The 13152-nt window shown below is 41.6% G+C and overlaps 1 protein-coding gene across 1 annotated transcript; it reads right to left on the reverse strand.

Moving 5' to 3' along the window:
• Positions 1 to 927: 927 nt before the first annotated feature.
• On the reverse strand, positions 928 to 10934 carry CDKN2AIPNL (CDKN2A interacting protein N-terminal like). The gene is made up of 3 exons (XM_073649596.1): positions 10703 to 10934; positions 1259 to 1358; positions 928 to 1179 (listed from the first exon to the last, which is right to left on the reverse strand). The coding sequence occupies exons 1-3, from the start codon at positions 10873 to 10875 to the stop codon at positions 1171 to 1173; spliced, it is 282 nt and encodes a 93-aa protein (XP_073505697.1). The 5' UTR covers positions 10876 to 10934; the 3' UTR covers positions 928 to 1170.
• Positions 10935 to 13152: the final 2218 nt, after the last annotated feature.

The raw sequence follows: 13152 nt of genomic DNA on the forward strand, positions 1-13152 counted from the left end.
TTCCTAGATTGTATGTCTTCATGGAATATAGTCAGACACTGTAGTGCAATGTACTCCAAACACTTCACAAAAGTGCAGATCCAGAACATCTATAAACACCTCAAATGTATGCATGTGAGCACAACTTATTTCAGGCACATTCTGCCCGGCAGCTACCTGAAAAAGTGCCACAACTTTTAGTCACTTTAGGGTTTGGAAACAGTGAAGCAGTTAAAAGCAGCAGCACACTTATAAGTTAGATGGCTTCAGCTAAGAGGCTGCTCACCCCTATAGTGAAAAATACAGAGAGAGACATCGGTTGCGGAGCTGATGAAAAAGTCAACGACAAAGCTGCTTCACAAAAAAGACAGCGGGCATGCTCTGAAGAAGCTGCTTTGCCTAGATATAGTGTGTAAGCATACCCTTCGGAAATGTTTTCCTGTTGGTGCAGCGAGTCTTATGGTATAGTTACTATTCTGATGCAGAAATGGGGTTATTTGGCAGCAGACACATATGGGCAAACCATGTTTCTCTGAATGAGGCAGTTACAGAACATGTCCATGTGTCAATGCATAGTCTGAACTAGAAGAAAACACTATGTAACATCACTCTGGCAGATATCAGCCTTTCCCTAAAAGATTATTTTAATATGTATGGCAAGAGCAGTAAAGTTTTTCCCTAATAGATTTTCTGCAGCTGACACTCAAGTGCTAGGATCTCTCTTACCAGGTATATTGGGGAAGGTCACAAACTTCTACGCCAGCCTCTGGAAAGAACGTGGTTTTAGCCCATACCTACTGGCATAATCCACCATGAAAAAACACATGTATTTTTGAAGATATGTTCTAAGTTTCTGAGGATTTGTCTAAGAAATGATGCATGTTTGTCTACTATATTGGTAACTTCATCCACAGTGTGTGAATGCAAATCAAAACTTGACAAAGCATATGTAAAAAACAGTATAAAACCAGTTTAATTAATTTTCCTTTGCCCAACCAATACACAATTTCAGTCTAAAATGTTAAAAATCATTTAAAAAAAAAAGACAGTATCTGGCTCCAGCGTTACACATCAGTATTCAGTTTCCAAAGAAATTAAAAGCACTGGTCTGCTTCTCATCAGGTTCCCCACAAATAAATAGTGTGATCGCAGCAGTCGTAGTAAAAAAGATCAGTTCTAGGGATCCAGATGTCAGTGATTCTGAAGAAAAGGAGAAAACATCAATCACAACCACCAAGGGAGAATTTATTATTAGCATCAAGTTAATCAGGTAACATACCCGCTTCATTATCTCATCTCTAGTGGTAAAGTGTGGCGCGTCTTCTATCTCAATCCCTTCTGCCATACTCTGCACCCTTTCCAGAAGTTCATCACTGTATCTATGAGAAGAAAAAAAAAAAAAGATATAGGTATTTAATTTGTAGCAAAGACCCTTGTAGAAGTTTCAACATTTTACATCTGGCCAGGATTTCTGAAAAAACAAAAACAGAAATGAAAATTGGGGGAATGAAGTAAGAAGCCACCAAGCCTGATGGCAAATTCACACACTGCAGCATCAGCTCTATCATCTGAATAACGTCTTGGCAGCTTGAGGATGGTTTGAGGCATGACGACAGAGGGCTCGTTCAGATGGCAGTTTTACTCATACGAGTTCTGTGTTTCCCACAGCTAGAACTCATACCTATTAAAAGGGACTGTCGGCAGAGAATGACTGTTCAAACCAAGTCCCATCACTCAATCAATGCATCATGGCGTGGCCAATCATTTAAATACATCTTCACACCTGCTTGTTTTCCCATCTATTGAGGAAAGATTGAAGGAAAACAAGGGGTGGTAAGATGTATCTAAATGATGGGCCCCACCATGATGCACCGAGCAGCCGGACTTAGTTTGAACAGTCATTCTGTGCTGAAGAGTCCCTTTAACTCACTTATCCATGTATTTTTGTAGACTTGAGTGAATTGCACAAAATTACAGAGACTTGTCCAATATTGATCCGATAATTGGATCAATTTGATCATTGCAAGTCTGTGTGTCAGTGAAAAAAAAATCTGATAGCACAGGGATGTCATCTCTGATATGTCCATTGTTCATGGACTGTTTGATATGAGGAGCTGGAGAAACATCCATCAGTTGATTTTTTCTGATGGAACTCCGATCACAACTCTGACAGTAAAAACCGGATGACACTGATCAAAAACACTGATGAAACTCAGACCTATGAGAAGAATCCCTGCTATCTGAATGAGATCTAAGCCTCGGCAACAACTCTGCTGCACTTTGATATACCCCAAGGCCAGGTTCAGTACTTTACCTCAGTATGTGTAAGCCAAAACCAGGAGTGGAACAGTCAGAGGAAAGATATAACAGAAACACGTCACCACTTCTGTATTTTTCACCCACGCCTAGCTTTGGCTCAGAAATACTCAACGTGTGAACATGGCCTAAAGCTGGACTGATCGCAGAAGCCAGATGGACAGTCAAACTTGGTCACTTGACATTTTTTTTTTCATAACCTGTATATCTACTACTTGTATGTACATACAATAGGTCCTCTCCTAAGCAGTCAGTCACCAAGATTAGCATAGACCTAAATTAGTGTTTAATATATCTGATGTACTGCCAACATCTGCCAAACATGTACATGTGGATGTCAGGTGTGCATGTAAAAGCATGCTCAGGAGATGAGCCTGCACCATACATAGCAGATGCCCGCTGTGTTATACAGCCAGCCACATGCCTCCAACAGCAGCAATTAAAGCCAACACTGGTCGTTCTTGTGTAACTACTGAAAATAGTCTATGGAGAGTGCGCTGTTTAAGTTCTTCCGTCAGTGATTGACAGCTGTATTTAAATGATTCAACAGCTTCAAATCGGAGTTGGCTGCCGCTGCTATCTGCCTTGACTGGTGCCGGCTCAGCTCTGTTTCTGGATTTCATAGATTATTTACTTCACAAAAGGTCAGTTAAAGGGGTTGTTCCTTTTCAGATAAGTTTTTCCTTTTATTCTTTGTTGTTTATGGAGATATTGATCCGATAGTTGGATCAATTTGACCATTGCAAGTATGTGTCAGTGGGAAAAAAAAAATGCCTTGGTTATAATGGCTTGGCATGACAGTCGCCACACCTGTAGGGGGGGGAAAGGAGACATGGACTGCATATCCAAATCTTATACTTGATCGACTGGGACTCATCATGCAACTAATTCCCCTATGAAGCTCAGCCGCTGGCTTCATATAACAATGTCATTTTCACTGTATATAGTGCAGTATATACTTTAAGCAATCAAACAATCACACATTTGAGTCCCCTAAGTTCCCACTCCCATTTTTTCCAGATTAAAACTAAAGTTATGAAAAGAAATACAAAAAAAAAAGGTATTTGGCAACACTGCATCAATAAAAGTCCTATTCTATGAAAATATTAAACCCTTATGATAAAAACTAAAGAAAGAAAAACATTGAAAAACCTTACATGCAGTATTTTTTGGTCGATGCACCTTCTCAAAGGGAATCTGTCACCACATTTGACCTATCCACTTTATATGAATAACGTCTTCCAGGCTCTGGGGAGGACGTTGTCTGGAAGAGAATTTGCCTCCAGAGATTATTATACATGAAGAAGAGTTCCCAGTGTGATGTGTAATGGCCGCTCTGTGCTCTCCTGATCTCACTGCAGAGCTGTGTGTGATTATAAGGGTGCGTGCCCACAATCAGAAGCCGGTGTGGGTTTGACGTGGCGTGTCCATGCAGCGTCAAACCCGCAGCAGCCAGATGCTACAGCTTAGTGGATAGGATTTCTAGAATTTCTAGCACCTGCTGATCACCCACGGACATGCGGTGTGTCAATTTCTCTTGCGAGTCCGCTAGTGGACTTTACCCATAGATTAACATCTATGAGGATAGTCCACATGTGGAAAAAAAAAAATTGCGTTGCTCATTTGCATAAAATGAGGGCAGAAGCCGTGCGGCAGGGCCACAGCGGCTCCGGATCGGGGGCACATACCTTAACTGACATCTGCAGGTTCCTCTCAGCTTCAATATCACAGACAGCCAGGGTTGTGATATTGTTACAATACAGCAGAGCTCAGAGAGAAGCAAAAAAATGTGTTTGCAATTTAATGTCTCCTGTTCTGTGTTACTTACATGTCTCACACAGGTAACTCCCCTTTACCCCCAAAGGCTGTTAATGACCGAGCCAATTTTTACAATTCTGACCACTGTCACTTAGAGGAATACCTCTGGAACGCTTCAACGGACCCCAGTGATTCTGAGAATGTTTTTTCGTGACATATTGTACTTCATGATAGTGGTAACATTTATTTGATGTGACTTAAACGTTTATTTGTGGGGTGGGGGGGGGGGGATCAGAAATTGGCAAAAATTTAGAAAATTTTGCAATTTTCAAACTTTTCGTCTTTATGTGTTTATATCAGAGAGCTATGTCACACAAAATAGTTAATAAATAACATTTCCCACATGTCTACTCTACATCAGCACAATTTTGGAAACTTTTTTTTGTTAAGATAGTTATAAGGGTTAAAAGTTGAGCAGCAATTTCTCATTTTTTTACAACAAAATTTACAAAAACATTTTTTTGGGGGGCGCACGGCAGGGCTCAGAAGGGAACAAGCGCTATTGGGCTTTTTTAATGTAAAATTTGTTTGAATAATTAACGGACACCATATCACATTTGGGGAGCCTCTGATGTGCCTAAACAGTGGAAACCCCCCACAAGTGACACCTTATCTAGATGTGTGGTGAGCACCTTGAACCCTCAGGTGCTTCACAGAAGTTTATAATATTGAGCTGTGAAAATAAAGAAATTACATTTTTCGCACAAAAATGTTTTTTTTTTTTTTTAACCTCAAGTTTTGCATTTTCGCTAGGGTAACAGGAAAAATTGCACCGTACCATTTGTTATGCAATTTCTCCTGAGTACGCAGATACCCAATATGTGAAGGAAAACTACTGTTTAGGCGCATGGCTTGGTTAGGAAGGGAAGGAGCGCCATTTGACTTTTTGAACGTAAAATTTGCTTGAATAATTAGCGGACGCCATGTCACGTTTGGAGAGCCCCTGATGTGCCTAAACAGTGGAAACCCCCCACAAGTGACACCACTTTGCAAACTAGACCCATCAGGGAACTTATCTAGATGTGTGGTGAGCACCTTGAACCCCAAGGTGCTTCACAGAAGTTTAGAACGTAGAGCCATGGGGAAAAAAAAACAACACATTTTCCACAAAAATGATCTTTTAGCCCCAAATGTTTTATTTTCACAAAGGTAAGAGGAGAAAATGGACCCCAAAACTTAAAAAAAAAAAAAAAAAAAAATTTTATATATATATATATATATATATACACATACACTGTGTGCAGAATTATTAGGAAAGTTGTATTTTAGATGATTATTTTAATTATTGATCAACATCTATGTTCTCAACCCAAAAGACTCAAATATCCAAGCTTAATATTTTTGGAAGTTGGAGTGGGTTTTTTTAGATTTGGCTATCTTAGGAGGATATCTGTTTGTGCAGGTAACTATTACTGTGCAGAATTATTAGGCAACTTAATAAAAACCAAATAGAATACCATCTCACTTGTTTATTTTCACTAGGTAAACCAATATCAGTGCACAAAATTTAGAAATAAACATTTTTGACATGCAAAAACCAAAAAAATTAGTGATCAATATAGCCACCTTTCTTTATGATGACACTCAACAGCCTTCTATCCATAGATTCTGTCAGTTGCTTGATCTGTTTTCGATCAACATTGCGTGCAGCAGCCACCACAGCCTCCCAGACACTGTTCCGAGAGGTGTACTGTTTTCCCTCCCTCTAGATCTCACATTTTATGATGGACCACAGGTTCTCTATGGGGTTCAGATCAGGTGAACAAGGGGGCCATGTCATTATTTTTTCTTCTTTTGGACCTTTACTGGCCAGCCACGCTGTGGAGTAGTTGGATGCATGTGATGGAGCATTGTCCTGCATGAAAATCATGTTTTTCTTGAATGATACCGACTTCTTCCTGTACCACTGCTTGAAGAAGTTGTCTTCCAGAAACTGGCAGTAAGTCTGGGAGTTGAGCTTCATCCATCCTCAACCCGAAAAGGTCCCACAAGTTCATCTTTGATACCAGCCCATACCAGTACCCCACCTCCACCTTGCTGGCGTCTGAGTCGGAGTGGAGCTCTCTGCCCTTTACTGATCCAGCCTCTGGCCCATCCATCTGGCCCATCAAGAGTCACTCTCATTTCATCAGTCCATAAAACCTTTGAAAAATCAGTCTTAAGATATTTCTTGGCCCATTCTTGACGTTTTATCTTATGTTTCTTGTTCAAAGGTGGTCGTTTTTCAGCCTTCCTTACCTTGGCCATGTCCCTGAGTATCGCACACCTTGTGCTTTTTGATACTCCAGTAATGTTGCAGCTCTGAAATATGGCAAAACTGGTGGCGAATGGCATTTTGGCAGCTTCACGCTTGATTTTCCTCAATTCATCGGCAGTTATTTTGCGCCTTTTATTGGCCAACACGCTTCTTGCGACCCTGTTGGCTATTTGCCATGAAACGCTTGATTGTTCAGTGATCACGCTTCAAAAGTTTGGAAATTTCAAGGCTGCTGCATCCCTCTGCAAGACATCTCACAATTTTGGACTTTCAGAGCCAGTCAAATCTCTCTTCTGACCCATTTTGCCAAAGGAAAGAAAGTTGCTTAATAATTAAGCACACCTTATATAGGGTGTTGATGTCATTAGACAACACCCCTCCTCATTACAGAGATGCACATCACCAGACTTACTTAATTGGTAGTTGGCTCTCAAGCCTATGCAGCTTGGAGTAGGACAACATGTATAAAAAGTATCATGTGATCAAAATACTCATTTGCCTAATAATTCTGCACACGGTGTGTGTGTGTGTGTGTGTGTGTGTGTGTGTGTGTGTGTGTGTGTGTGTGTGTGTGTGTGTGTGTGTGTGTGTGTGTGTGTGTGTGTGTGTATATACACACAGTACAGACCAAAAGTTTGGACACACCTCATTTAAAGATTTTTCTGTATTTTCATGACTATGAAAATTGTGCATTCACACTGAAGGCATCAAAACTATGAATTAACACATGTGGAATTATATACTTAACAAAAAAGTGTGAAACAACTGAAAATATGTCTTATATTCTAGGTTCTTCAAAGTAGCCACCTTTTGCTTTGATGACTGCTTTGCACACTCTTGGCATTCTCTTGATGAGCTTCAAGAGGTAGTCACCGGAAATGGTCTTCACTTCACAGGTGTGCCCTGTCAGGTTTAATAAGTGGGATTTCTTGCCTTATAAATGTGGTTGGGACCATCAGTTGTGTTGTGCAGAAGTCTGGTGGATACACAGCTGATAGTCCTACTGAACAGACTGTTAGAATTTGTATTATGGCAAGAAAAAAAAAGCAGCTAAGTAAAGAAAAACGAGTGGCCATCATTACTTTAAGAAATGAAGGTCAGTCAGTCCGAAAAATTGGGCAACCTTTGAATGTATCCCCAAGTGCAGTTGCAAAAACCATCAAGCGCTACAAAGAAACTGGCTCACATGAGGACCGCCCCAAGAAAGGAAGACCAAGAGTCACCTCTGCTTCTGAGGATAAGTTTATCCGAGTCACCAGCCTCAGAAATCGCAGGTTAACAGCAGCTCAGATTAGAGACCAGGTCAATGCCACAGAGTTCTAGCAGCAGACACATCTCTTCAACAACTGTTAAGAGGAGACTTTGTGCAGCAGGCCTTCATGGTAAAATAGCTGCTAGGTAACCACTGCTAAGGACATGCAACAAGCAGAAGAGACTTGTTTGGGCTAAAGAACACAAGGAATAGACATTAGACCAGTGGAAATCTGTTCTTTGGTCTGATGAGTCCAAATTTGAGATCTTTGGTTCCAACCACCGTGTCTTTGTGCAACGCAGAAAAGGTGAACGGATGGACTCTACATGCCTGGTTCCCACCGTGAAGCATGGAGGAGGAGGTGTGATGGTGTGGGGGTGCTTTGCTGGTGACACTGTTGGGGATTTATTCAAAATTGAAGGCATACTGAACCAGCATGGCTACCACAGCATCTTGCAGCGGCATGCTATTCCATCCGGTTTGTGTTTAGTTGGACCATCATTTATTTTTCAACAGGACAATGACCCCAAACACACCTCCAGGCTGTGTAAGGGCTATTTGACCAAGAGGGAGAGTGATGGGGTGCTACGCCAGATGACCTGGCCTCCAGTCACCAGACCTGAACCCAATCGAGATGGTTCAGGGTGAGTTGGACCGCAGAGTGAAGGCAAAAGGGCTAACAAGTGCTAAGCATCTCTGGGAACTCCTTCAAGATTGTTGGAAGACCACATCTGGTGACTACCTCTTGAAGCTCATCAAGAGAATGCCAAGAGTGTGCAAAGCAGTCACCAAAGAAAAAGGTGGCTACTTTGAAGAACCTAGAATATAAGACATATTTTCAGTTGTTACACGTTTTTTTTGTTAAGTATATAATTCCACATGTGCTAATTCATAGCTTTGATGCCTTCAGTGTGAATGTACAATTTTCACAGTCATGAAAATACAGAAAAATCTATAAATGAGAAGGTGTGTCCAAACTTTTGAGAATATATATATTTTGCTCTTTGCGGGAACACAGCTCCCGCAGCGCAGTATATGTCCAGCGCATATCGGGAAGGGGTTAAAATAATCCCTGAAGTAAACCAACAAAGAGGTATAAAGAACTACAATATAGACAATTATTAATACATAATTTTTATTGAATACATAAAGAAATAAAAACAGACAACAAGACTAAAATTAAAAATGAATATAAAACACAATTAAAATAAGACTCAAGAGGGGGAAAGGGGATGCTCACAAAAAAAAAAAGAATATTTTTATATCATAAAATGGGTCTATCACATAGATTCAATTACTAGATAAATTTTTCATAGTCACCATTTCAACAAACATACTCATCTAGATGTGGCGGTATGGTGTGAATATATATCAAGAATATAAAAAATATATATAATATAAAGTGCCAGTGCACAGAATATATTTATCAATTTATCCCAACTTAGAAAAATTAAGTAAAAATAGCAGACAATATGTGTTAATTTATTGCTATAAACACCGCCATATAAAGAGAAGCACACAAATTAGCCCAAAGGAATCCCACTTTATTATAAATATTACTACGGATGCCAAATTTATAATAAAGTGGGATTCCTTTTTCTAAGTTGGGATAAATTGATAAATATATTCTGTGCACTGGCACTTTATATTATATATATTTTTTATATTCTTGATATATATTCACACCATACCGCCACATCTAGATGAGTATGTTTGTTGAAATGGTGACTATGAAAAATTTATCTAGTAATTGAATCTATGTGATAGACCCATTTTATGATATAAAAATATTCTTTTTTTTTTTGTGAGCATCCCCTTTCCCCCTCTTGAGTCTTATTTTAATTGTGTTTTATATTCATTTTTAATTTTAGTCTTGTTGTCTGTTTTATTTCTTTATGTATTCAATAAAAATTATGTATTAATAATTGTCTATATTGTAGTTCTTTATACCTCTTTGTTGGTTTACTTTGTATGGTTTGAGGTATTTTGTTATATACTTCTTTGAAACCTGTGGTATTTCCTTCTTCTATAGATCTAAAATAATCCCTGAAGGCAGATTCTCATACAGATCAGTGTCTGGCCTATAGTCGTGAACAGGTCATTTACATGTGGATTTCTCTGGAATAACACATCGGATCGCAGAGATCAACTAATTATTTTATTCAGCTTCCCATCACCTACATGCCCATATAGACGGCTAAGGATAGGAGGGATGATTCTACTGCCAGATTCCCTTTAAAAAAAAAAAAAAAAAAAAGAGATCAACATGACATGTGTCCTAAAATACTGTCAATAAAAACAGCTCACAATGATAAAATAAAGTCCTCACACAGCTCCATCAATGGAAATATTTTACAGATCTCAGAATATGGTGGCACAAACCAATATTAAATTTTTTATTCACAACTTAAAAAAAAACAAACAAAAAAAAACAAACAAACAACCTATACAAGTTTTGTATCTCCGCTATCTCACTGAAAAATGTTTGGACTCTTGGAAGAAGGTGAAGAACAAAAAAATCATAATGCAGCGAGAGAGGGATTAAAAAAAAATAAAAATGCTTTCCCAACAGAAGAAAGAATGATTAAAAAGACAAAATTGGCACCACTGCATCCGCATACAGCCGATCAATATATTTCATTAACCCTACGGTAAACACTGTAAAGAAGAAAAAAGAATTGCCATTTCTTAATTGTAGCTTCTTTTCCCAGCACAAAAAGAGACCAAAGCACCAGAATATCACTCGCCACTCGGAGGACGAGCGAAATCCACCCAACAGTAATTACAGGGATCAGACAATGGTGCCACAAAACTAAAATAAAAATTTATATAATATATATATATATAACTACAGAATTGTGGTATCACCGTAATCCTACTGACCTGGAAAATTCACCGCAAAAATGACCAAAGAACTAAGGTGAAATTGTGTTTTTTTTTTACCATTGCATCCCCCCTCTCCCCGATCGGAAATGGCTGATAACAGAGAACACACGAGCATAAACATAATGGACTGGCCCTTAAAGGGAAGCTCTGGTAACACACGGGCACCGTAGCTGCCCCGTAGAGGTCGCGTCTACCTGCAGCCCATGAAGACATGGTTGGCCCACACCATAGACAGGGCGAGCAGCTTGTCCATCTCATTTTCTCCCTGGAAATGTTCGAGGTTCTGTAACAAGAACTCCTTCCTAGCTCGCCACTGCTTGTCACTCTCACAGAAGCTCTGGAAGCCCCTCACGAACTCCGCCGCCATCTTCTATGTTGTGGCCACGGAATCGGAAACGACAATCTACTTCCGGTTTCTTCTCTAGGGTGGCGACACTCTGCTCAGTGCTCGGCCACCTCTCTATGGTATGATGACGTTGAGGTCGCATTTGCTGTGCTGGCACCATCTAGTGGTCAATGTTGTAAACTGTTCCACTTGCTGTAACCTTCTGCAGTGCGATGTATTTTGTCTATAGTCTATCATTATTCTGTCTATGATTCCAGTCTACCATGTAACATCCATCTACTTATCTCATATCTCCCCACTAATACATAGTCACATATTTGCATGCAGCTTGTAGTAGGGTGTTCTTACTTTATCACCTCAAGGAACCAACTAGTTTACATTTTTGCACTTTTTTTCCCCCCTTTTCTGAGAGCCATAACTTTCTTCATTCGCTGTCCACATAGTGGTCTGAAGGCTTGCTCGTTTTACCAAATAATGGGGGAGAATTATCACAAAGGTTTGTGCTGCTTGATAAATGTGGTGTAACTGTCTGGTCTAAGATTATAGGATCACTTTACTGCCCAATGTAGAAAGATGGGGAAGAGGGACACATTCTGCTGCAATTTCTACTTACCACTTCCCTAACTCTTTTATATGCCCCCAAATAGTGTTCCCACACAGTGCAATACACCATTTATGGCCATTACCGAGCCGCCCCCTCAGTCCTACCCCCACACACAGTATGCCCCTCAGTCTTACTCCCCCACACAGTATGATGCCCCTCAGTCCTACCCCCACACACAGTATGCCCCTCAGTCTTACCCCCCACACAGTATGATGCCCCTCAGTCTTACCCCCCCACACAGTATGATGCCCCTCAGTCCTACCCCCACACACAGTATGCCCCTCAGTCTTACCCCCCCACACAGTATGATGCCCCTCAGTCCTCCCTCCACACACAGTATAATGTCCCTCAGTCCTACCCCCACACACAGTATTATACCCCTCAGTCCTACCCCCACACACAGTATGCCCCTCAGTCTTACCCCCCCACACAGTATGATGCCCCTCAGTCCTACCCCCACACACAGTATGATGCCCCTCAGTCTTACCCCCCCACACAGTATGATGCCCCTCAGTCTTACCCCCCCACACAGTATGATGCCCCTCAGTCCTACCCCCACACACAGTATGCCCCTCAGTCTTACCCCCCCACACAGTATGATGCCCCTCAGTCCTCCCTCCACACACAGTATAATGTCCCTCAGTCCTACCCCCACACACAGTATTATACCCCTCAGTCCTACCCCCACACACAGTATGCCCCTCAGTCTTACCCTCACACACAGTATGATGCCACTCAGTCTTACCCCCACACACAGTATGATGCCCCTCAGTCCTACCCCCACACACCGTATGCCCCTCAGTCCTACCCCCACACACAGTATGATGCCCTTCAGTCCTACCCCCACACACAGTATGATGCCCCTCAGTCCTACCCCCACACACAGTATGATGCCCCTCAGTCCTACACCCACACATAGTTTAATGCCCCTCACTCCTACCCCCACACACAGTATAATGCCCCTCAGTCCTACCCCCACACACAGTATGATGCCCCTCAGTCCTACCCCCACACACAGTATGATACCCCCTCAGTCCTACACCCACACATAGTTTAATGCCCCTCACTCCTACTCCCACACACAGTATAATGCCCCTCAGTCCTACCCCCACACACAGTATGATGCCCCTCAGTCCTACCCCCACACACAGTATGATGCCCCTCAGTCCTACCCCCACACACAGTATAATGCCCCTCAGTCCTACCCCCACACACAGTATGATGCCCTGTCAGTCCTACCTCCACACACAGTATGATACACCCTCAGTCTTACACCCACACATAGTTTAATGCCCCTCAGTCCTACCCCCACACACAGTATGATGCCCTGTCAGTCCTACCTCCACACACAGTATGATACACCCTCAGTCTTACACCCACACATAGTTTAATGCCCCTCAGTCCTACCCCCACACACAGTATGATGCCCCTCAGTCCTACCCCTACACACAGTATGATGCCCTTCAGTCCTACCCCCACACACAGTATGATGTCCCTCAGTCCTACCCCCCACACAGTATGATGCCACTCAGTCTTACCCTCACACACAGTATGATGCCCCTCAGTCCTACCCCCACATACAGTATGCCCCTCAGTCCTACCCCCACACACAGTATAATGCCCCTCAGTCCTACCCCCACACACAGTATGATGCCCCTCAGTCCTACCCCTACACACAGTATGATGCCCTTCAG

Source organism: Phyllobates terribilis, unplaced genomic scaffold, assembly GCF_046119375.1.
Source record: "Phyllobates terribilis strain yellow unplaced genomic scaffold, ASM4611937v1 Scaffold_10__3_contigs__length_209671492, whole genome shotgun sequence".
NCBI lineage: Eukaryota > Metazoa > Chordata > Amphibia > Anura > Dendrobatidae > Phyllobates > Phyllobates terribilis.